Source organism: Mugil cephalus, chromosome 12, assembly GCF_022458985.1.
Source record: "Mugil cephalus isolate CIBA_MC_2020 chromosome 12, CIBA_Mcephalus_1.1, whole genome shotgun sequence".
Lineage (NCBI taxonomy): Eukaryota > Metazoa > Chordata > Actinopteri > Mugiliformes > Mugilidae > Mugil > Mugil cephalus.
This window is the reverse complement of record NC_061781.1, coordinates 9,415,488-9,442,321: the sequence shown is the minus strand read 5'-3', so window position 1 is coordinate 9,442,321 and position 26,834 is coordinate 9,415,488. Positions and strand designations below refer to the sequence as shown.

At 43.0% G+C, this 26,834-nt stretch overlaps 1 protein-coding gene across 1 annotated transcript in view; it reads right to left on the bottom strand.

Moving 5' to 3' along the window:
* Positions 1–26,579, bottom strand: part of asic4a (acid-sensing (proton-gated) ion channel family member 4a) — an 86,496-nt gene extending 59,917 nt beyond the window's left edge. The window contains exon 1 of the mRNA XM_047602021.1: positions 25,347–26,579. Coding sequence (XP_047457977.1) covers positions 25,347–25,922 — 576 coding nt within the window. The 5' untranslated portion in view covers positions 25,923–26,579. The remainder of the gene's footprint in view (positions 1–25,346) is intronic.
* Between the last annotated feature and the right edge of the window lie 255 nt (positions 26,580–26,834).

Genomic DNA, 26,834 nt, shown 5'->3' with positions numbered 1-26,834 from the left:
CCTCAAACCTCCCATTTGAATATGCACAGCTGGCTGGAGGCCAGCATGCATTAAACAGATATACTGTAGTGACGCAGGCACGGGATATCTGTAAATACTGAATATATAATAACCTCCAGCTTAAAACAAGGCGTTACATCTCTTCTCGTCAGCCCGCTATCCTCGTACCGAATCTCATTTAACGCCTGCTGTTGGTATTTGGACCAGTTTGATGTATGAAATTAAATGCGCGCGTGCTCCAGGGCTAAGACACATATTCCAGTGTAGCGAAGTTATTGCAAATTGCCTTTTAAATGACTATGGCGCGCAGGCAGGGAAAAGTGAGACGGCACTTCAAACGGCTAATTGATCCAGTCATTGGAACATATAATCTAAAAAATCTGACAAGTACTTTGGCTGCTTTAGAAGTGCTAATTAGAAATATTGATCCGTTATAATAACGTTTAAAACAGGGAACCGGCGTCTCACCGTGTAATCTACTGTGAGAGTGTGCCAGCTCACCACTTTTGTGAAGGGCGCTGCTCCCTGAAAGCCTTGATGATATAACACCGGCTTTGTTTGTGTGTGTGAGAGGGAGGGGTGGTGGTGGTGGGGGGTGAGGGGGGGGGGGGGTGGATGGGTTTGGCAAAGATTTCTCCTCCACTCTCCTTTCTTTTCTGCATTTTCCTCTTGGTCACTGCTAACGTCTTTTTCGAACTATTTGAGGTTAAAATTGGCGCTGCCTTTGGGCTGCGAGGGGCCGAGTGAGTGACAGGCCGGCGACAGGAAACAAATGTGAGCCTTCATCACATCGGGCATCCACATAAACACTCGGCTACCCCAGGGCCACGCTCTGAATTGCTAATTTGTTTGTGATGAGGGCGACAAGGAGCGGCTTTTGATGGGGGGGGGGACCACGGGTGTCACAAACTCTAGCCCCGCTTCTATTTACAAAGTCATCAATTCAGTGTGTTTTTCACTTCACCCTCCGCTCCCTCACAGAATGGACAGTTTTTTTGTTTTTTTTTTCTTTCTGTTTTCGACAACATTGATCAGCCTCTGAGCTGCTGGGACCGCGGATATTAGAGGGAAAATGATCAGCTTGGCTCGGAGAAATGGCTCACCGCTGGGAGGCTTTGATTGACTTCCCCCGGGGAGGACACTGCCTTAGATCTACTTCGAGGTCTACGTTGATATACTGGTCGACGGAGCAGCAGAAAGCAGGGAGGACGTGTTTGTGTGCGTGTGTGTGTGTGTAATGTTGGAGAACAGGAGTAACAAAAGGCCAACAGAGGAGAAGGTGGGTTGTGTGGCCCACTCTGTGTGGGATGTAAACGAGTATGTTTTCTATTCTGGGTGGAGTGGAAGGCTGCCTGGTGTTGCAGTTTTTGAGGCGAGAGCTCCAACGTGAAATGTGAAAGTGTGGAAGGGTTTAGAGAGATGAACGGCATAAGAACGCGGCGGAAGATCCGAATCCAGACGACAAAATAACACACAACAGCATATCATTATCCAGTCAAACTAATCGAGCCTAATTCTCGGGAGGTGGCAAAGAGGACGTGAGGCAAAGATGCTGAGGGAGATTAAAATGACAGAGGCCTGTTGGAGTTCTGAAAACAGTTTTAAGTTACTTATCGTAGTTTGGGCAGCGGGTTCAGCCTGTTCACTGCTCGCAGAAATCCCCCAGAACATCCTTCTTTGACTGATAGCACAGTCCACTCAGACATGCAGCACATTGTTTTAGTGCCACTTTGCTTTCACAAAGAACGGCATAGATGACCTGACTAACTGTCACATTTCATATCTAAATTTATCTGTTGCACAAGGCTTGACTGTCTTAGTAGAACTAATTTGCCATGAATCTTTTTGCAGACTATAAACCACGGCTGACCGAACAACCACATTTAAACCACTCAGCCGTCCACGCTCCGGCACACAACCAATGCCTCCATGAACAATTTAACAGGCAAGGGACATTTTACTTGGATTACTGTGCACAATGTGATTAAAAATGACAAATCACGACCATATTTCTGTCTTTTGAGCGTTACTACAGAAACACATGTTTTAGTTAGCCGAGCGGTCAGGTGGCTACGTTAGAATAAAGCAGTCATTTTTTTTGTCAGTCTGAACCGCATTAGGTTAACCTGGGATTTCAGACCGGTGTAAGGCTACAGACCCGTTTATGTGCGTCTGGCCCCAGATGCCCATTGCAAATAAAAGCTCATTAATCCAAGCTCCGTTTTAAAGTATTCTCAGTATCAAAGAAATTCCGCAAACATGGTTTGGTTTGGTGCTTTTAAATCCGTACATCGGCTGCAGAGCAATGGACCCAAAAAAAAAAAAAAAGAAAAATTTGAAGCTTCTGATTTAAAAACCAGACCAGCACACCAACCAATTAACATAGAGAGAGAAATTACTTCACATAATATGCTTCAATCACACAAAAGGCGGACTACTTTAGCTCGTACTTGAGATCCTTTTCATCTGTGACTGTCTTCTAACTCACAGAGAGCTGAAGTCATGATGTCTTATCTGGGCAAGTCCGCGGACACCGGGCTTCTTAACTCAATTCAATCTCTCATTTAGAATTCCTTTCATTGGTCTTTGTGAATGAATTAACAATGTTCCAGGGGTTTGGGATCCATATTATAAAACAAAACCCCATCCACTCCGTTACAACACTTTATAATCGACTGGAAGTTTCATCCATATCTATAAAATACACTAATACCTTCTTCTAGCCTGAAAATTGACATTTCTAGGGCTTGTGGGAAATGGTGTCTGTTAACGGCTGCAAAAAAAAAACAAAGAACAAATAAACATTTAAGAAACATTACTTTTAAAATGACATAGTGAGGAGAGAAAATACTAAAAGTACAGCGGTGGAACAGAGAGGGGAGTTTAATCCAAATACAGTTGACAAGCCATCTCTGGGAGGGGCACAAGCACAGAGCCACAGCACCACAAGCATTTATTAGCAGAGATAAATTATAATTGACTTAATCCAAGATCCTTACATTTACCGACTAGAATAAACAATCTGAAGATAGGCGAGGTAAACAAAATGAACCTTGCTCATGATGTATTTATCGCTTGATCCGTCAAGGCCACCACGCAGACATCTCTGTTAGTTTATGTTCCTGTCTGGGCCCACACAGACCCCAAACGCCGCTGCTGATTTTGGTGCAGTGAGGCAGTCACTGTGTTTGGACTTTGAGTGTTTGACTGTTGTGGCCTAATGGAGCACAAGATTTTCCCAGCCTTTGTCAGAATGGGTATTTCAGGATCATTTTCGCTCGGTATTTTGCTCTCAAGTGTCTTCTTCTTACCTCAAATTTAAGTGTCATTTTAAGGGGCAATTTTGTTTCATTCACAAAAAAAAAAAAAAAAAAAGATTTTCTCAAAACTACAACACACAGCCACTAAAGAGAAAAAAGCTGGATCCGGAAAACAGCAATGAACAATTTTTTGCATCAAATATTAATAAATTACAAAAGGAAATTGGTGTTAGGGGGTGCACATGGGTGAAATAGTGTCTGACCTTGCCTAAGTTACCACATATGTACACAGTGCGATCGACAAACGGCTCTTTCAACAAGAGCGTCTCTCTCCGCAACATGGCAACGAGCAACCAGCAACGACATCCAAGGAGACTATGTTGTACACAGCTGCTCTCAGCAGAAGTAGCCAGTTAGCAAAATGTCAGAGTAGTTTCTATTTGTACCTGCTGGTCACCACCTGTAGAGGATATTAATATGAAGGAAGTGAATGAATTTCTGAATCACTCAATGACATTTATCTTTGTTTTGTGTTGTTTTAATCCTGAGCTGAGAACAATTGGTTGTTTGCCGTGCGAATCAAGCTTTAGTTTCCATTTGAGGCTGTTACCATTTTAATGTGAAGGAATCTGACCTTGATTAATACAAGGTCAATTAAAAAGTCATAACGTCAATTTATCTGATTATTTGTCCCCTGCATAAACATTGTTTTCATTTAAATTTTTTTTTTGGGTCGCAAAAAACAAATGATATTTTAATTTAGCTACTCACCGTCCAACTCATCCCTTTACAATGTGATCTGGACTTTGCGCTCTAACATCTGTCCAACCTAAATTGTAGCACATCCTTCAGGATTCTTACGTGACAAGAGGGAGAAAGAAGCCGCAAATCAAACAAACGTCACGAAAAAGTAAAAACTCACCCCGAAATCACAGAGGATGTCGATTCACACCGGACTGGTTTTATCAGAGGACCTCTGTGCAATTTGCGGTGTAATTTTCACTTCACAAATCACGGACATGGACGATTAAGATCACAGACGACCTTCATGATTATTAGAAATTACCAGAGGTCAGCAGGTAAAACTAGTTCCGTGCGAATAGGGCTTCAAATGTTAAAAAAAAAACAAAAAAAAACTGTACCCCAGTTTTGAAAATGTGCTAAAGCTGCTATAGAGCTCATGATGCGCAGGGTGCAACTGTCGTACAGCGACTCCGATTTAAACTGAACCGAATCAAAACCATGCGCCGCTTGTTTTAATGTGACGTGTTGCAGCTTTGTTAGAGTGCAGCCGCTGCTAAGATGACATATTTGCTGAAATGTAAACAATAAATACAATCAACAATGCGAGCGATTCAACACATCTTTCTTCATACAAAGCAACATCATGTCTGCAAATCAGCCCATTTCCATTCTACACCAGCTCCCTCGTTCTAGACTAATGGCTGAGGATCCCTTGTGGGGTAGCATCTTTTTCCATCTCACTGCCAATTGTACAGGACATCTTTCACATTCTGTCTCTTCTTTGACATTGTCCCTTCTGGTTTGCCAAAGCAAGCAAGGAATACACAATACACAGGTCAGGCCTACAGTGTCTGAGTGAAATACTTATTAAAAACACCAGTGTACGTGCAGGATGTTTCTCACAGAATACCGTTTTGTACGAGACCACGTTCTCCTGCATACGCCGTAAGCACATCGTATATTTGAGAAACCTCAGGGCACCAAACGCAGCCTTAAATCAAAGTAAAACCATCCCACTGATTTTGGAACAGCCCCTGTATCTCAGCACACAAAATGTCACATTCAACCAATTCCAAAAGGCATTTAAACCGTCCTCATGCAGCTGCTGACATGGTGGAGGGAAACCAAACAGAATGCAAAAATAATCAAGCATCCGCTCGCGCTCGCTCTAATCTCCATGACTTTCTGCACTATGGCTGATAAAGTCCATTAGAGTGAAGTTAATATATCGAGACTTGACACATTTGGCCTCGGAAGTTAAGGCGCCGCATTCCGCCCCACACATCATCAGCGAGTCTGACGGCAGGAATAATGCGCGGCACATATGGGAGCGGTCCAGTACACGACACAGTAAACAGGCTCAGCGCATGATGCTGAACGTGACGTGTCCGTGAGCGATGTGGAGCAGCGGCAGCCCCGTGCCGAAAAAAAATAAACTGAAATGCCGCCTGTCCTCGCGAGTTCGGTGCGGCGCGACGCAGTGAGCATAAATGTTTGTGCCGTGTAATTGCGGAAGACTTGTAATAACTTACCGGAAGACTCGACTGAAAGCAGCTTAGATCGTACTGAATTCAGAGGAAGCTTCCTCCCAGTGGACTGCACCTTACTTCCAAGTAAAACCCTGGTTAACATTCAAATCATGAGCCTCTTGGCTAGTTTTAAAAAGAAATGTCAGGTCATTATAGATCGCAATTTTTGCCGGGGTAAAACGAATACATGAAACCTTTATTACCCACAAGGCAGAGGAGCAACAGAGAAAAGACACCTTCAGAATAATTCCTTTCTTCTCCTGGTTTACTGGTCTGATCCGAAGCCCCGCCAGCACCCTCCCTCCCTCCCCCTCACCCGTGCATCTTTTACAAGTTCCTGGGCCAGTCATGTCAGGGTCACTGCCTAATCACATTAGGGCTTGATCAAAGTTGCAGGAGCAAGAGGGAGAGCAGGGGAACCTCATTTCTCACAGTGTGGGGATTAAACCTCGAGCAACATCTCAGGATCCTCGGCAGCGAGCCACGTCCCACAGGCCCCACAGAAGGCTTCAGCTGAGTGGTGGGCGTTGGACAGGCTGCTGAACCTGTTGTAATCTGGAAGACAGAATACAGAGGCCAAATCCAGGCTCCACGCGCCCGGGCCAAGATAGATGATCGGGCCAGATAAAATATAAAATAAAACACGGGGAGTAAATCACTGCCATGGATGTCTCTGAGGTGGGTGATCAAATGATCTTAACTTTCCAGCGCAGGGGAGTCTGTTGGAGTCACGGTTCCCAGACACGCTTATCAATATTTCACGGGAGTTACCCGAGACTGTTGGAATCAAATCTTACATTGATCGCAACAAACCCACTCGTCGCATTTACGGTGAGTTTCAACATATGCATTTCTCCGCGATGAAGTTATTGAGCAGGGAATTCTGCTCTGTGAAGTCTTTTAAAGAAAATCTTTAAAGATGACATTCGAGGCGCCGAATACTCCCAACAACAAATAATTCCTAACCAAAAGGTCCTAAACCACACCATTTAAATACCATTTAAAAAAAAAATAAAAAATTATAATGTGAATTTTTACTTAAAACTGGAGTCCATTCAAAACCTTCTCTTTTTTTTGGTAATGATGGCCAATTATGACCCTAAGAGCTGTAACCAGTGGATCTATTACTGCCTGGTGATCGGGGTAGCAACATTTGATTTTCTACTGTTTTCACATTTGGTCACTGCTACTTACTTCAAAGCAAAGCAGTGACTCCGAGTAGCTTTCCGTCATTCACAACATACAAAGCCGTAACATTTAAACTTGTGTTTTTCCAGGCTGGAGGCTGGTGGTGCCGAGTAACCAGAGCCTTTTGGTTTCTGTTCTGTTTGATAATGTTCCTCTGTGGCCGTGAATCTAAAAAAGAAATTACATGACTGGCCTCGGGTGGGGATGATAGTGCCTCCCACCACTTTTCCATCATCTGATCATGCCCTTTCCCTTTCCTTTTGAATTAGGACAATAATACATTTCCCCGCTATTGTCAGTCTTTCTAATGCTAACTGCCCAAACAAGCGGATAGCTCGATCATCCCCTCCACATCTCTGATCATTAACAGTATTAGCTGATAAAACGCGCAAGTATTCTACCTCAGGTGACAATTTAATTCAGCTTTTGGTTTTGACTGGGTGAAATTTAAACATGGACAAATTCTGCGCTGCCTTACCAGGACCATTATGTCATTAATACAATTTATTTTGAGAGCACTGCTTTAAATGCATCACTGTCAACAGAATCACAGGTAGCTCGACAATGTAGCAGAACAGTGCGGCAGTCAGTGCTCATTAGACGCAGGATTCACATTTATCAACAGACAAAACACGAGACATTTGATGGAAGATGAAAGTACCAATTATGGAAGGGGTGGATTAGAGAGACTTGACATGGCTAAATTCCACGTTACGCAATGAGCACGCAGAATCCTCCTCCTTTTTTCGTTACTTTCAAAATCTGTGCGACGGGAAAGCGGAGAGCTGGAAACCTACATGCTGAAAATTACAGGTTTTGAAGAAAGATTTGTGCTGGGTCGTGCAGGGAGGCAGGCTTGTTTGATTCTTTTTGGTGAATACTTGCAAAGATGTACAAATAATACGCTTACTACATTTGCCGCTCCTGCGAGAGTACAGCTAGTAAATCATCCGTGGGTACAACGAGTGCAGCCAACTTCTCCAGAGCCAAAATATAAACCTGTGAATGTTGTGTATTTTTTCTCCCCACCACCCACCCCACCTACAAATGTTCACTAAAACAAGTGAACACCCTTGACACTACTATGCAGGGGGGCGCCGTCGCTGCTTAGCGCCGGCCGAGTTGTTGTGATTGGTTCAAAGAAATACAAACAAGCCGGAGCTTATTTTCCTCCGAACCCAGAATGATAATGAGCGCAGCCAGACTCTTCTCCAGCCTCGGAGAGATCGGTCGGTCCACACAAAACTACCTGGTGAGTAGATGGGTCAACTGTTGTCAGAGACAGAAGGTGGCAAAAAACAGCCAAGAAACATCCCGCTCTTCTAACGAGGGCGACACTTAAATTTTAAAGCATTTACACGTCTGATAAATCCGTCAAACAACAACAACACAGTACTGTGGATGACAAAATAACTGCATACAGTGGCTTTCATAACCACATGAAATTCTCAGAGTGAATGATTTGATTAGTTATTATTGTTTGATTATAAATGTTCTGTCTTTAAACCAAATCATCTAGATTGTTTTGTTCTGTCAAATCTTAGTAAAAAAAAAAAAAAGAGGGGCGGGGGGGGGGGGGGGGGGGTTCTTTGTCTGTACTTTCTAAAAGCAGTCCACTGGTTGTATTTTTCCAAAATTGCAGCAATTGTACATAAGGGTTACAAAAACAATTCAAATGAATCTTTTCTGACCTGCCACGGCTCTTAAAGTTTGGTTGTACTGAAGCACAAAGAGTGAGGGTACAAATGCGGTCCTGATTAAAAATAACTGACCTGACGGAGACCGAATACAGTGTGTAGTTTTGATGTTTTTGTCTTTGTATGTTTGCCATTAAAACTGAAATGTGAAGTCCAGCTGCCGCAGCGAAAAGTACGCCCCTGACCAGCTATTTCTTTTATAAGCTCCACAGTGACCAACACAGAAGATGAATAAAGCAGAGGGCTTTATTCATCTTCTGTCAGTCGCGTGGTTGGATTTTCTCCTGTGGGTCGGTGTTGTGGTTATGACGCAGACGCAACACGTCACCAAAAACTGTCAAATCATAGAGTAAACTCTGAGACTAGGTAACTTCATGTTTAGCTGAGAAGGTTTCTAGTATCTCAGTATGACCTCACCATGACTTAAGGATAACAATCATTGTTAGTGTTTGTTTCAGCCTGCATGAATCAAAGAGGTGCACAGCCACAGTTGGAATTCACATACTCTAGGAACTAGGGGTGGAAAAAAATATCGATATGGCAATATATCGCGATATTTTTTCGCGATTTTGAATGTCTTAATATCGCTTTTAAAAGAAAAAGAAAAGGTTATGTTTTAGGCCGATCATGAACGACTTCTGGACCTCCAACCATGACTTTTTGGTAAGTGCAGTTTGTTTAAGTTGCATTTAAACTTTCTCAGTAAGCTATGTAGAATATTGCAATATGTCGCAATATTATAATATCGCAATAATATATCGCATCGTGACTCAAGTATCATGATACGTATCGTATCGTGAAGTCCTTGTCAATAGTCACTACCCACCCATACTTATAACTGTTGAATAAATAAATAAATAAATATATTTTAACAAAATAAAAGTTCATGCAGTCACAGGTCAGTTTCAGACATTCTCTTTACCTTTTCTTTGTATTTTTCTTTGTCAATATATGTGAATATATTCTTAAATAACACAACATATAGTTTTATCGACTCACTCACACAACACATTGCTGCTACAGTTTGTGTTCCTCTTTGTTCCTGTGCTGCGTTTGCCCTTTTGCACCGCTTCAAAAATCTTTAATGGCCTGTTCACCATGTGCTCCAACCAAACCCTTTCTAACCTGTCAGCAGGGAGAGAGCCTTAATATTTCTCACAGTGAAATCAACTTGCGAGACATTTTACTAAATCAAAACAACCGAAAGCCAAACGCTCGCTGAACCATCAACTACAAATGTCATGTTATTAAATTAATGTCATGTCTAGCTTAAAATGACTCCATTATGATTACTGTACACACCAGGTCCAAAACATTAAAGGATTCTGGCAAAAGAGAAAACAATTATTATGCAAAATTATACTCAAAAGAAGTTTAGGAACGTGCAGGGTTATGTACCTCTATATGACTTATGAGCTGTGGTATTCTTGGCAGGTATTTTTTTTTAGTTTACAGCCCTTGGCAGTGAGCTAAAAAGTTAATTTCAGACTCTGCCTACACATGGCACATGACAAGGAGAGGCGGTTTAACTTCAGTGGAATTCACAGTGCGATTCCTTGCACCGCTCATGGTGACATGAAGATTTTTATGATAGTGTGGACCACTAACGAGGAGCAGTCCTCAGAGTTGGGAAGAGATTATGGTCCTATCAACCGCCAGAAGTAAACACACCACTTCCATTTCAATCCAAATGTGTACTGCAGTTTCCATTTACAGCATATAGCGCTCGGGATATCATTTCACCTCAGATATGGAAATATATGTTTCAGAAACCATATGGGAATGAAAACCCTCAAGTTTAAACTGGCGATACGGCTCACCTGGGGATGACATTAATGTGCCGACATTAACCTGCCGCTTAAACTCCGTCCCGTGCAAGTCTGCAGCATTAACCTTGACTTTTAGTGCTGTTTGTAGGCTCAAATTGAGATGGTGGTGTGGGACGCCGTCCAGACATTTCATTTTTCATTGATATCGGTCACATCTCCTCCAGACATCTAGGAGATCACTGCTATGTTTAGTTCTTTTGCGTTATATATTTTAGAGTCACGCAGGAGGACAAAATAAGCAACAGCTTTTATCTTAATAAATGATTCCTCCCAATAAAAAATAACTAAATAAATAAATTAAATAAATAAAAGGACCTACCAGACTCTCTTCAGGCAGATTATTACTACTGTCTTTTGGGAGCTTGTCTTTTGTAGTTTACTGCACTGCTGAATGTGTTTACATATCCGTAGGAAGCACAATCAAGGGGAAATTGCATGTTCATGGCACAGATAACACAGGCTGGCCACCAGCAGGAGACACTTTTGCGGAGGCCAATTTATCTCGGAGGCAAACTGTCACCGAGTTTTTCAGCGCAAGTATTCTCTAGATTACATTTCCTTCCCAGGTGCACGGATTTAAGCAATATTCTGACACTCCTTAAGAATGACAAGGGCGAACTCGGCTTCTATGAAACCACCAAGACACAGTGCGTTGTTAGAGGTTTGACCACCTGTTCTGCTTGACCAACTGCATTCTCACAAGTTCACAGTACCCACAAAAAAGCAAGATCTTTTCCAAACTTCAAACAGTTCACTCCTTTGTGAACATAGCACAAGTGCGAGGACTGTCTAATGAGATGCTAATCCTGGCATCTTACACTGGTGTTTGGAAGGGTGAGGGTTTCAGGTTTTATTTATTCATTGGAATCTATTCTGCACACAGGCGGTGTCTGGTGAGATCAGGCCGTGGTCTTCAGTAACCTGCATCAGACAGAGGCTCGGTTAAAGGTGACCTCTTCTGAGTATCATCATAAGCTCTGGGAGGGTCGGTTCAGATTTATTTTCCGCATCACAACTGAGTGCTACGAGTGGTAAGTTCAATTATTCAAAGGTGTGCAAATGAAAACAGGCTCCGATGTTGAGAAAAGACACGGAAACAGCAGAAATCATGTTGACATTTTGCCTTGACTGCTACTTCGGCAAAAAAAAAACAAAAAAACTGATACTGATTATTTTGGTTGAACAACTTCTCTGTCACAAAATTCGACTGATGTTTCCAGGCAGCGAGATGTCAGGCTGCGGGAATGAGCAGCTGACTTTACTTGGAAGCTGAGTCAGACAGCAAGGAAATGAAGCAAATAATGGCTTGATTTGGAACACTTGAGTAGTATACGGCAGGTGGAAACAAGGGGGGAGGCTCTAATTCTGCTCTCAAGCCAGCTGGTCCTGAAGCAGCGGCTGCAGCCAAGCCCGCTGACCGCTCTGTTTCCCACTGAGCTCTTCTCAGCCCGAAGGAACTGTGCCAAGAGGTGTGGCACCTCTCTCCAAATCACCTTTCTCTCCCTCTCTCCAGTGTATAATTGTAACATAATCATACCCAGTACATCTATTGATCTGTCCACAGTACACTTCCACCGGAGCAGCCGAACAGCATCCTCGAGCGAGGCTCTTGCCAAGAGAGAGATGATGACACCAATTAGATTAAACTGATATTCAAATGCACAATGGATTTATGTGGCTCCGGTCTCAGGCTTATTTAGCTTATGTTGAAGCTTGGCAATTTATCCAGTTGTCACACTGTCCCAGAAGTCCCTCAATGTCATGCTAATTAATTATTTATCATTACCTAAATGCACTAATTAATTGTCAGTTTAAGGGCATGCTTTTATGGGAGGCATATTGAATCTGTCTCTAGGGATCCCTTTCATCAGAGTATACATACCAATTATTTATTAATATCCCACTGATTCTCTTTAGAGTTGACGCAGTGAAGGTCAGAGCGGAAGAAAAAAGCAGACTGGTTCCTTGGTGAGGCCCACTGACATTTATCCCTTCCGTTGGACTTTTAAGATCTGTTTAGAAGGATGCTGGTATACCCCTTTTACCTCTTCTCACAGTGAATGTCAAGGACATGCATAAACACGGATGCCACAGCTCATTACTGGTCATACTTGTTCTGAGGAGATGCCCTTATCACAGTGTTTATAATTAAATGGACGAGAAACGCCGCTTTAAATAAAATGAAAGACAAGAAAGAAAACAAAGATCTGTCATTTTCGTTTCTTCCAGCTCTCCGAGGTCATTTTAATGGACGAGCTATTTGTCTTTTCCAGCCGTGACGCATGTTACATACGTTTCATCGAGCTTAAAGATCAGACGATCGGATTCCGAGTGGGTGTAATTATAGCAGCCTGCCTTGAGTTGGCATTAAACCACGGCAGCGCACGGGCGTCTGGTATTCAAATAATTGGCACACTTAGAAAAGCTCTATGGCATTTTACAGATGTTCTGGCGCACTGTTTAAAATGTGTCAAGGCACCCATTAGATGGATCTGAGATGATTCTCAAAGCCACATCTTTAAGATCCTGAAACAAAGCTTTAAATAAATAAACAAAACAAAATGAAGATTTAGTCAAATGGGAGTTTACTTGTTATTGAAAATGCAATTTATTTAGCTCGCAAATTGAGAAAGATGAACACAAAGATATGTAAACAGGAAACTGGCCCAAGGTCCCTTATGGTTCTTATTCATAAAGATATTATGCAATTACAATTATTTTTCTGTCAAGGTAATTCAGGAAGAAGTGTAAAAACTTAATACACTCTCATATTAAGTTTTACACCTCCAAATCCTGTGAGTAAACCAGGCGTGCCAATTTATCCCATAATGCGGATGATATCGTTTAGATGAAAGCCATCAGTCTGGAGAACAAACCACCTGACACTGATCCATCAACAGCCGAGCGCCAGAGTTTGTTTCACTTTTCCTGTGGCGACCATCTTCATTCAGCTCACCACTGCAGTTGCCCTGGCAACAAATCTAAACAACTATGGTCCGCAATACTAATGAACTAATGTTATGTTCCATTTGCAAGAGCTGGAAATGTTTTCAGATCTGAGATCATGGCACCCTGATATAAACAGGTGGAATTCCAAGATGTTGTTGTCAGTATTAACATTACCAGTGAATAATAGCACATCATGATATATCTTCTACATGCAAACAACATATATAACTGCAGCTTTCCCGCTGAAAAAGTCTCTGGAATCTGTCGTTAGCAAGTGAAAACTTCCTGATGGAACCGCTAACAGATTCCTATTAACAGTGGAATCAATAAGCTACGTGGGGCCAAAGATAATACACAATAGTTGAACAGATACTTCCAAGAAGAAACATGACAAACTCTTATTCTGACATTAGGTTAACAACAGGCCCATTATAGTGTTCCTGAAAGGATTGAAGGAAATCAGATTATATTCTTGTCTCTGCATATTGAAACCAGTATTTGATTTCAGCTTTTTCAAGTATTTTCTACATAACAACAAAATGAGTGGGACATTGTTAAAGTGGGTAAAACCAAAATGAAATGGCTGAAATGCACCGACCACCGTCATTCGTACAACGTACGGACATGCTTCATTACAACAACAAACTAAAGGCTCCGCTACAACTATGCACCTGAAACTTTGAATTTGTGTGTTTTATATAGAGGTCAAGCTGTGTTAATAATTTTACACATTTATTTTTTAATTAGGTCGCTGCACCGTAGGGCTTTGAGGAAGGAAATTTCAGTCCTGTATATGTGTTGCACATGTTGCAGTTGGCAATAAAGTTGACTTTGGAAACAAAAAAAAGCATTAAGCTAACAATCTGAATTAAAAATGTCTCATGCAACCACAACTGGTCTGAATGAAATGAATTGGGCTGAGGGGAGTGATTATGCATTTTTTAGATAATTTGTTCAACAGGAGAATATTAGCTCCTACTGACCATGCAAATGCTTTGATCTGATTCTTTGCGTCCATCTGCATTTCAGACGGAGTCGACGCTCCACAGTGGCCAGAACTACTTTGTACGTGTCAAAGAAGTTCTATTATCACTGATGTTTTACGCCATTTAAAGACATAAATCTTATCATTTAATTCGGCGTCCCAGTAAATGGTTACGTGAGAGGGATTTCAAACCATCAAAGTAATCAAAAACGGCAAATGTCATGTTACCAGATAAAAGTAATAATATGGGCTGGATATTACCTGGAAATGAATCACATCGCAATGAACAACAAAGCACCAGGGGATAGGTCGGGCCGGCATCCATGATGCTTTGCCACTATGTGTCTCATAAATAAAAGCATTTTATATGGTCCAAGTAAAATCTAGGACAGTGGGCTATTAATGGTCAAGGGACTCCTCTCCTGGGGCAACAGTGTTAATCGGAGCAATAGGTCTCCTTCCTGCTGGATCAATGTCAGCACAAATTTCAGATTGCTTTCCTGATGCGCGCCAAGTTATCTGTGATTCAACTTTAATAGGATATTGAACGGGGCCAGCATTTAGGGAGCAGAGCCGTATTTCACGTTATTGACAATCAAATGCACACAACTTTCTCATTAGCATGCATTAGGAAAACACTGAATTAATCTTGACAACACCATTCGGAAACAAGATTACAGTTACATGCTTGTTTAAACAAACAAGCCCAACAGTGACTTAGCGGCCGCGTGACGAATGTAGGTAAATATAGCTTTACAGACGTTACGCTGGACAAAAAGCTTCTGTGCTAAGTAAAGGAACGAATTAGGGAAGGAAAAGGGTTGCATGTTTACTTGATATATGAGCAACTGCATTATACATGTATAATGATAAAGCAGCCCATGATCTCATCGTCAATGTTTCAAGACCTTAGTGCTCTAAGGTTTCCCCTCACTGTCATTTTGCATAAAGTCGCGTTTTTCAGCATTATTGCCACTTCAAAGATTAAAGCATGAGAGCATAAATCTGTGTCACGCAGGGCGTAAGAGCTCGGAGAGCTTCACATATATTCAACTCACAAATGATCAAAGCTAAAGAATCCCGTGTATTGAACATCCATCAGTTTTCATTTTCTTTATATTTACACTGGAAAACAGAGTTATGCAAATGCTAAACTGAAATGTCATTAGAGGCCCTGATGAGCACGAGTCTCCTCCATCAGACGTGCTCATTACACTGTAATGCATTTGCCCTGACACTCCCTAACCGAAACGCAATGCTTGGATGACAAAATGAGTGGCAATTCAAACTGGGCGTGCGAAATCAGATGACATTTTGCTGCACCTGAAGGTCAAGTGTTTTGTCAACAAGGACAGAGGCGGCCCGACGAGCGCTGCCAGCATCAGGTGAAAGATTTAATGTCCACATATTAACATATTACCCAAACGAGACGCGAACGCATCGCATGCGAGGAGGAGGCAAATCCTGCTGGGTGGCAGGCTGTTTTACACTGAAGGGAAAAAAAAGAGGGGGAAAGAGAGAGAAGGTGCATATAATAATACAGTAGGCACACGTGTGGAGGACGTAAGGTGCTGTATTTCAGGCCTGGGCATGATCGTACATTGTGACTATGCAAATGTATGAAAAACAATACATTGATTATTGTAAAGACAGAAAGGAAGGAGAGAGGAAGAGGGAAATAGGATGAAACAACAATCTGCAGATGGATGCAACAACACTCTTTGTTGAGAATGAAGAATTTGCTCCAAACTAAAAATGATAAACTAGCATATTACTGATAACTTGTATGAATAAGCACCTTCATAATCGGTGGCCAGTGGACATTTAAGTTAAAGAGTCTGCTTTAGAAGCTCAGATCTACAAAAGTGATTTAGATTTTAGGAAGTGGGTAAAGGCGGCTGTGTCAAAGACATTTAATTCAATAAAAAGTGAGTTGCATTTTCTCTTTCTTTGCCGCTACACGGAAAAGTACATAAGCAATGTCGGCGGATATATCTCGAGTTGTCAGCTGCAGACGACTGCAGGCTGAGGGCTGCTGTAATCTCCCAGTTAAACTTTTAAGAGCAACACATCAACGGTGAAATAACTTCCTGTCAGTGTGTGAAGCTAACGCTAGCTCTGGCAGCTAAACCGCACAGCTGTCAGCTGCGTGTTGTCAGCCAAAATCATACACATGTTACTTACCAGCAGTGTGTCATTACAATACAGCGCTGAAAGGCTCGATTTGAATGTATTGTACAGACAAGTAGAGTAGTAGCTCTAATTACACATTTTCCTCCAATCATTTAGTCTAATACGAACTGTGACGGGACAGGATTAAGGCGTCCGATCGTTTGGTATTGTGAATAAAGTAGCTCTGACGGATGCTAAGCTTTATCTGTGCAGAAACTCTTCAACGGCAATAGAAAAAAAGTCGTTTTAGTGGGTTTTTTAAACCACTATCGATTCCTCTTAGAACCGAATAAACACAACAAGAGTCCCTCCTCATCAAATGGCCTCAAAGATAGCCAGTAGGCACTACTGACGTTAGGAAAGCATTAGCTTGAATTATTCAGTGTTTTCTATCCTGGTATGTTGTACAATATTAAGCAATATAAAATGTAAGGGGCAGGGCAGAGGAAAAAAAAAATGTATTCAGTGCATTTGCTTGTGAGTCAGCCTCCAAGCCATTTCAAAGATCATCACATGCATCTCCCGAGAGGAAGCTCCAAGGTACGCCAGACACCGTCATACAGCCATGCCTGTTCAGGTGGTTTAAACCCCAAAGTCACGTAGATTCAAACAAAATATCACACCTGTCATGACACCTTAGTGTCTATAAACCAGTGTTCTACCCTTGCATGCATTAGCTGTGGCCAGTGGTAATGAGGACCAGAGGAGAGTGGGAAAAAAAGAGACAGAAAAGGGGCATTAGAAAGCGGATTTGTGTATGTGTGGTAATAAACACACACGCAAAAAAAAAAAGAAAAAGAAAAAGCAGCAAGAGGCACAGCCAAGTGTGTGACATTAGACATAATTCAGAATAAGGGCCAAGTGTCCAGCCAAGCGGACAGACGAGCCCCTCATGTTCAGACTATGCCAGGGGTAAATATTCACTTTGACATTTGTGCTGTATGCAATTTCCATCGGCTCAGTTGTAACGGACTGACATTTTCATCCATGTCACACTGGCCGCGATTTCTACATTTCAAATCTACTTAAAACATCAGACATACATGGCTTGCATAGAGCCAGCAACAACACCTGAAAATAGATTGTAAGTTGTTGTTGTGATGTGGTCGGCCTCAGGGATGTCCACAGAGACGATGCAAAATGTCTGACAATCTCACCTCCCGGAGGTTAGTGTTTTTGACATCATCTGTTTCACAGACTGATTTCCATGAAGATTTATTTAGAAATGTATTTCGCCTCAGCTTTACATCACTTTGACCACTGGGCCTCACAGGCTATTGGTCAAACTGGGCTCAGTAGAAGTTTTGAAGGTCAGTATTTCACATGCTATGTTGGAAACGCCTCATTTCAACATATAAAGTCACCAGAGCTACCTCAGAAAAAAAAGCTATTACGCCTCATGAGGAACTTTAGTGTAGTCTGACAATTTTGGGGACGTTTATCCTTGAAATCATAGGTCTTCAACAGGGGGACCGCGACCCCTACAGGGTACGCGGAGGCACTGCAGGGCGGTCGAAAAGTCTTTGGTTGACTAGACATTTTTTATATATATATACATACATTTATATTTATTTATTCTCCCCTACAAATTTAAATTTCTTTAAACAGACATTGGGATGAATGTATTTATAAACAGCACTAGGCCAAGTTTAATATAGAACACATATAGTAGGTAGGGGGCCACTCCTTAATCTCTCCATCAGTTTGAGGGTCCTTGGCCTGGAAAATGTTGAAGACCCCTGCTTTAAATACATCTGAGTTTGGATGTATTTTGAGATCTTTTTTACGTCTCGCATATATTCAAAATCCACAGATGGCTGCAAGAAGACGTCAAGTACGGAACGTTCGATATTTTCTGGTCAGTGCTCAAAATGATCCCACACACTGAACAATCATTTGAAACCACTAATTTGGTGGCTCAAGTCCATGATCTCGAGTGAACACTTTCTCTGGGAGTAATATTTAAATAGAAATTCCTTTCCGCACATTAGCACAAAGCTTTTTGAATAAAGTATAATAATCAACCCATTCAACCATACCAAGATTTATATATTTATATACATATTTTAAATTTCCAGTGAGAATACCACCCCTGTAAAGTCAAGAATGACTTTGTAAGGTGTCTCTACTTTTTTGTCCACTTCCCACGTGCTATCTCTCACTGAGTAATTAAACCTTACGGCCGACGGGGAATGAAGAAGCACTAACCCTAAAAGCAAGCTTGGTTAATTTTTCAGAGGAATTTCCACTAATGTATTCACAGAGCGGGAAACACGACAAAATAAAAAGCTCACACTGGCAGCCAAGAAGACAAGTGTATATTTAAAGCAAGCCTGGCCAAAAGGCTTTCTTAATCATACTCATACGCACGTTGAATACGGTTCATTATCACCGCAAAAGTGTAAGAAAAAGTCCTTATTACGACAGATGGGCTAGAATACTTCATTAACCAAGATGAGTTTGAGTTAACTACATGTTTGGGAGGGAGACAAATACATACTTACTGCTCAAATCATTGATTAGCTTTACTCGGTCTTTTCTTTAACACAATGGCTAGTGAGTCTTTTGAAAGAAAATAATACATGCTGTGGGCAGTGTAAGTGGAGATGTATTTGTTCGATGATACAAATGAACCCTTGAAAATGCCATGTCTGACATCTGTCATTACATGCTCAATGTGGATTTGTGTACAAGCACCCATCCAGGTTTTTCTAGATTTCCATTTCATTAGACTACCCATTAGCAGATACACATTTAAGATAGATGTATTTGAGGGAACTCAATGTACATTATAGACATACACTCACCTGCCACTTCATTAGGTACACCTTGCCAGTAAAAGGCTGGACCCCCTTTTGCCTTCAGAACTGCCTTAATTCTTCGTGGCATATTTTCAACAAGGTGTTAGAAATATCCCTCAGATTTTTGTCCATATTGACATGATGGCATCACACAGTTGCTGCAGATTTGTTGGCTGCACATCTATGATGTGAATCTCCCGTTATTGGATTGAGATCTGGTGACTGTGGAGGCCACTGGAGTACAGTGAACTCATTTTCATGTTCAAGAAACCAGTTTGAGATGATATGAGCTTTGTGACATGGTGCATTATTCTGCTGGAAGTAGCCGTCAGAAGATGGTACACTGTGGTCATAAAGGGATGGACATGGTCAGCAACAATACTCAGGTAGGCTGTGGCATTTAAACTATGCTCAGTTTGTACTAAGGGGCCAAAGTGTGTCAAGAAAATTTCCCCCACATCATTACACCACCACACCAGCCTGAACCATTGATACAAGACAGGATGGATCCATGCTTTCATGCTGTTTACACCAAATTCTGACCCTGACATCTGAATGTTGCAGCTGAAACCGAGACTCATCAGACCAGGCAACGTTTTTCCAATCTTCTATTGTCAAACTGTAGTCTGAGTTTCCTGTTCTTAGCTGACAGGAGTGGCTCTCGGTGTGGTCTTCTGCTGCTGTAGCACCATCTTCTTCAAGGTTGGACGTGTTGTGCGTTCAGAGATGGTATTCTGCATTCCTTGGTTGTAACCAGTGGTTATTTGTGATACTGTTGCCTTTCTATCATCTCCAACCAGTCTCCCCATTCTCCTCTGTCCTCTCACATCAACAAAGCATTTTCATCCACACAGCTGCCGCTCACTAGATATTTTCTCTTTTTTGGACCATTCTCTGTAAACCCTAGAGATGGTTGTGTGTGAAAATCTCAGTAGTCGACTGTCTCTGTCTCGACAACAACCAAACCATATTCAAAGTCACTTAAATCCCCTTTCTTCCCCATTCTGATGCTCAGTTTGAACTTCAGCAAGTTGTCTTGATCACATCTACATCACTAAATGCCTTGAACTGCAGCCATGTGATTGGCTGGTTAGCTATTTATTGTTAAAAATCAATTGAACAGGTGTACCTAGTAAAGTGGCAAGTGGGTGTATAAAATATGGGTGTTTTGATTTTTAGATCCAACTTTTTTTTTTTAACTAATTTCATTCCACGTTATCACATCGCTCGTTCCTCTACATCTCCGCACAGTGAAAGCTGTGAGTCATCTCGCATTGCTCGATAATTTCAGTGTCCCTTCAGGGAAAAGGTAGACAGTGTATATTGATTGATTTGGGCTGGATATACGCTAAAACAAACAGATATCTTGTTCCAAAGATCAAATTCTCTGCAAACTCTCACAGCATTAACAAATGCAGCTGAGACTGGGCCCAAAACACAGGCACAAGATAATTAGTCACACCAGGCGCCGAGTGGGAAGAGCAGGGAAGCAATCTGACTGAAGGATGTATTGATCCTCCAGAGAGGGAGGGGCACCCATTCAGGAGTCATGATCAATCTTGCGAGCCAACTCTCTCAATCTGCGATGAGACCTGTGTGTTTGTATGGGGAAGCATTACATCTACACCGCACACACTCTAAATACACATGTTTGTGAGTGTGCGTGCGTGTGTGTGTGTGTGTGTGTGGAGACGCATTAACACCACCAACAGCTTGGTGTATGACTTGTCAGAAAGAGACAAATGTCTGTGTGAGTAAAAGACTCCCAGGGGTTAGAGCAGCAGGGTTTAGCAGTACCACGGCATCGGAAGCCTTTATCGTAGAGTTAAAAGCCATCCCTGAGCCACAGATTCTCCTCATCAAACCGAGCGCTCCGAAGCGAGGCACCGTGAGAGGTTTTAAAACCGGCTCAGGGAGCGATAGAAAAAGGCAAATCTTCCCAAATATAAACTGTTTGCATATTGGTGTTATCTAGTGGCTGGTCACAGGTGGGTTTCATCTGATTAGACAGTGGTGATGCATATCAGGGGGAGCAGCCGACCAATCGCGGCGCAATTCATCTTCCTCTGATACACTGGAAGAGGAGGAGAAGGTGAGGAAGAGGTGCAGTGGGACTGAAGTGTGTTGCCGAAGCAGTAGTCTGTTCCTTTGCCTCCGAGATATGGAATCTGTGTTGTTTTTTTTTTTTTTTTCCTTTTACATTTTCTAAGAGGGGTTAGAGACAAGAAAAGACTGTGTGCGTTTGTTTGCTTACAACGTGTGGGGGAGGGAGGGGGGGAGGCGTAATAACGCTCAGCACTGGCCTCCAGGGTTGGGGGTGTGGATCAGATATCAGACAGCATGTTAAGCTGCAGGGACTCCCACAGCACTGGAACTGTAGACGGCTAATTGACAGGCTGTTGGAGACGAAGCCAGTCCAGATAGCCAGTCACTTTCACGCTCCCACACTCGGCCCTCTCCACCCTCCACCCTCCACCGGGGGGGGAGGCGGGTTGCTGGGGGAGACGTGCGCGGATGTGTGTGCATGCATGTGGGGATTCGTGTGCAGGCTTTGGACCCACTAGGGAAGGGGATACTGTCACAGTCGTCTGCACATGCACAGAGTATATTTTCCCACAAACACACACACACACACACACACACACACACACACACACACATATATATATATATATAACTGAAATGGAAGCCGGCACCTGAACTGCTGTAGGTCTTGTGACAATGCACAAAAAGTCGCGCAATTCCCACGGACGCGTCGGCTTGACCCACCTCTTACTCACCGCATCGTGTCTGAGTAAGACACTGACAAACTCACCCTCCATCTTAAAAAGTACAAAGTTAATGTTGTGTAAAAAAAGAAAAAAAAACATGCTTCAAAACTGAGCCGGGGCACTCGACCAGACGTGTAGTTGCTCTTGTGAGTCATCTCTGTCTGATTGCACCTCACGGTCTTATGCTGCACATTACGGGTACAAACTCTAGCTCTAAGTGTACGCCGAATCCACGGCCTGTTACCATAAGGGACTCGCTTTGCTTTTCCCATTTATACTGTAATTATATTTTAGATTTTTTGTCACCTGTTCTTTGTACTCATTACCGACACAAGGGCACTATACCCAATGAGATCAACTCACTATAATGTCCCTCTTGCGCCGTTTCTATGTGCTATTGATTTACATTAATGCGGTTTAAGATTTCATCCCGCGAGGAAGGACAGGACCAGGGGAGAGGGTGAAAATCATCCGTGGCTTACACCATTAAACATTCAATTATCTATAAAACACACAATAGAGGCTTCAGTCAGTGAAATGACAAATTGCAGGCGGAGAGCTCTTCAGAGGTGTCCCTGTTAGCCCAGGTTTTTATAGATCACCTCACATGCCACCCTATAGCTGTTTAGTTATCTCCATGAATATATGCAGAAGGGATCTGTCCTTGCTGAGAGCAAAATCTGATAATGCAGCAGCAAACACAGCTGAGAGTCAGAGCAAACCAATTCGGAGCTCTGTTAAAAAAAAAAGAAGAAGAAGAAGAAAAAAAAGCCAAAGGCCTTGCTGCTCATCTCGGGGACAGCACAATAGATGAACAATTATTCAGAGTTGGACTGGAAGAAAAATATTAATCTATTTATTCATGGCTTGTTGAATCAGCGTTATCTTCCGTGATTAATCCAAGTCAATAATGTAATTTTTAATTATAAAGAATGGCCTTATTACCTACATCAAATAATCATGGCGGCCTCCGATGCTGGGAAGGAGGAAAACAAATTTCTCTGCTACGTGATTATGTATTTTCCTACCATATATTAGAGCAGCCAGACAATTTTGCGTGGCCTTGAGACTCACATTTATTCAACTCTTATGAACTGTGAATGCACAGAGGTCAATTCATAATGTTCTGGGAAAAACTAAAATTTATCAATAGCTGATAAATGTGATAAATATCCTTGTTTACATTCACAACTGAACACACATTTGAGACACCAAATGTACCATTCTAATGCAAAGATGAATGAGCATTTGCAGTAAATTTAATACGACATTCAGAGAGGGGGAAAAAAAAAAAAACGCAGAGAATATGGTTTGTTTACAGAAAAGCAAAAATGGCGGAAAATAGCGTAATTATATTTCATTGTGCAATTTTGCCAAGAGCCCTACTAAAACATCTGCAACTCCCAGGATGATCAATCGAATGAAAACACAACACAAGAAGCGGATCCTGAAGGAGGGCCCCGTGAGAGGGAGAATAATGACCGATTTGTGCAGGGCTCCTTTGTATGTGTGTATGTGGGTTTGTACATGCCTGCATGTGATTAATAGTACGTCACCGGTAATAATGGCTCCCCTGCCATAACAAATGACATGCAGTTTGTAGCTAGAACATACACGCACGCACACACACACACAACGACATGTGACCGAGCAGGATTTGCACTTTTACATTCTGCTCCCACTACTCCCAGTCCCCCCCCCCCCGCGCTCCCAGTTGTGTTTCCCCCACCAGGACTCGGAGTAAGTGATTTGTCATGCGTACAGGCAGCAAGTAGCCTGTAACAAATCTAACTGACAGCCTCCCAAAATGCAGATCACACAGCTGACAGAGAGGAAACAGCAGCTTAGGGAACTTCAACAGGATCCTAATCGGTGATGAAGTCGCCCAGTGTCCAAAGACAGCTACAGGACGTTCCATCGACTGACATGGGACAGACATTTCCTGGATGTCAGGACTGTCTGCTAATTAATGTACTCAGGGAGGGGTGATTGTCAAAGTGTCAGAGGACGTTGCCGTCAAGCACGCCAGAAGCACACAATAAACTTTTGCAGTGGTGTTGCCGCCTCAGACCATTTTTTTTTTTTTTTTTTTTTTGGTCAAACTTTTGCGCACCCCCCCCTCGAGGAACGTGACATTTTCCTTTAGCCGGACAGAACAATGGAGAGGATTTGTCGGCGGAGGACCCGTTGTCACGTCACAGGTAACTTTCTCTTGTTAGACAAAGAAAAACAAATAAATATGTTGTTGGAGAGGGGAGCAGTGAAATGGCATTATTTCTTTGGTGTCATCCGGCACAGCGGACGTAATGCAGGGCCGTCCCCGTGATAAGACAGAATCTTTAGGTCTCAGGAAGGTGAGCATATCAATGTTCAACATACCCTATTAAGACTTGACAACCGCACTTTATCATCACTAAACCAATTGCATATTCCTATTCCTGCAGGAGAGATGGGGAAATCCATCTCCTGCAAGGACAGTGCCTTTAATAAATAGTGCACAGAACACAGGCGCAAACTCTCCCTCTTTCCTACCTGATCCCTTCCTCTCTCTCTCTTCCTCTCTCTCTTTTCCTCTCTGTCTTTCTCGTACACACACTTGTGCTCTTTTTCCTCTCATGGAAATTGTTTCATTCCTTTTAGTCAATCTGGCTAATGCAAAAATCATGTATGTCGGTCTTTAAATATTTAATCTTAACAGCGGCAGGATTGAAATACAACGTTGCAGAAGCATTACTCCTTCCCTCCTGAAAGGTACAAGAGCTCAGAGAGAGCGAGAGAGCGAGGGAGAGGGAGGCAGCTGCTCTGCAATGTCAGGAAGAGAGAGTGGGAGCGACAGGGAGAGGTGGAAAAGAGGGGAAGTAGAGACTCTGCTATTTTCGATGACAATTTTGGTGCGGCGCGCTCTCAGCTGCCGGGGTTGGAGGTAACATTAAAGCACAGTTTGCCTCGGAAAAGTACACAGCCACGCACGACAGCTCCCCGTGTTTTCTTCTGTGGGAGCAGCCTTTGTTCTTTGACATAACAGATTCTGGTACAGGCTCGGCTGAAGAGAAACACTGTTGCTGCGAAGAACTTAGCGAGAAGAGACACAGCTCGATGACTGAGTCAAAGACATGAATGTTGCATGCAGAACTGCGTCGTGGGAAGCACATGGCCCCCCCCCACCCTACCCCCCTGAGAAGACTACAAACGCAAAGAGAATTCAGTTGTTCTCGCCTCAAAGTGCTTGTTTTGCTTTCACGCTTAGCCGTAGTTATGCGCAAGAAAGAAGAACTCTGTGAAGTTGCGCACCTGTGCCGCACCAGAAATTTTTTATTTAACAAAATTTTAATGCAATTTGTCTCTCAGAAAAAAAAAAAGTTTTGATGAAGCCACTGTAAGAGTCAGGCAAATCAGAACTTTGGGAAACTTTTGCACTCACCACAGAGAAGTCCTCCACTGAGCAGTTCTGTCCACTGAAATTGCAGCTCATGAGCATCTCTTCTAACTGGTGTCCCGTCCTGTTGAAGATGTCCTGCATGTCGGGAGCAGGATACATTAAATCAGTGGGTTTGTGCCCGTCCCTGTTTTTGGGGGGCAGCCCCGTCAAGTTAGCCAAGTGGTAGATATCGGCGTCGGTCAGCGCGGAGAAGCGAAAGCGGTTGATGTTGCAGATGGTCACGGCGGGGAAAACCATCTCGGGGGTCGCCTCCTCGTTCAGAGCGGTGACATGAGGGTGCTCCAGGTAAGAGATGGCACACTTTGCCGCTTGATACAGAAACAGCCCCAGCGAAGTCAAAAAGGCGAGAGCCCAGAGAGTCTGCCGGATGCCCAGGCGACCAGAGACAAAGATATGGTTAATCCCATGGAGGGAGCAGGAGTTAGCAAACCCAGCCAAGTCCTTGGCCGGAGGGGCGCAGCTCTCCTCGATCAGACTCTCCTTGTCCCCATCCTGCTTGTTTTTCTGCTTCTCATCCTCCTCTGCAAATTTGATTTTGCAAACAAATTCGATAGGCATGGGGGCAGCCAGGTCTGCGTTTTGGTTTTGTTTTTGATGGCAGCTATCAGCCCACGGATCACTTCCCTCCTACTTCCGTGGCGTCCGTCCTCCGAGCAGGGAAAAAAAACTCCAGAAAGAAGAGAAAAACACGGGGAGAGAGTTTGTTGCTGCTGCTGCTGTCGCTGCTGCCTGCGCTGTGACTGATAGTGCTGCTGCTGCTTCTGCCGCCACGGCTCCTAGTGACTACAGCGCTGCTGCTGCTGTGCTGCTGCTGCTCTGAACGCTTGTCTCACTACTTGATCAGCTCGCACAGGCTCGCTTATCAGCAGTAATACAGCTGTCAAAAAACACCGTCGCACACCGCCTCAGACCCACGGACGAAAATGCTGCATTTTCAGCCGGGGCTAAAATAGAAACAGGGAAGTTAATTATTCATGAGAAGGTAACATTGTGATTATTTCCTCTTCACTGGCGCGAGTCGCAACTTCCCCCGGTCATCCCCGCGCTCCCCCGCACACGGACCCCCTCCTGCTTAATCCACTTGTTTGGAATGGGCGCTTTCACTTCTTGACCTGAATAAAAGTTGGTGTCAGAGGTTGTTTTGCCAAGCGTGTGGCGTTTGATGCGAATCGCAGGAGGTCACCGCATTTGAATGCCACCCCAAACAAGGTCCCTGGGGAATGCCTAATTGAAACAATAATGAGGGGAGCGAGAAGTGGAATTGAGCACAAGGCAACTCCTGGCAATCAATCTTGTCTTGGCAACAAAAAAAAGTAAAAGACTATCGATTGAGGGAATGTGTCTGTCAGAGATTAAGAGAGGCAGTACAACAGTGTTTCCTTATCAGGAACTAATGGTAGCATCACAAGACTCCCGCAAGAATTTGAATTAGTGAACGCATCCTGATCCGGACCCCGATGCCGCTAAACG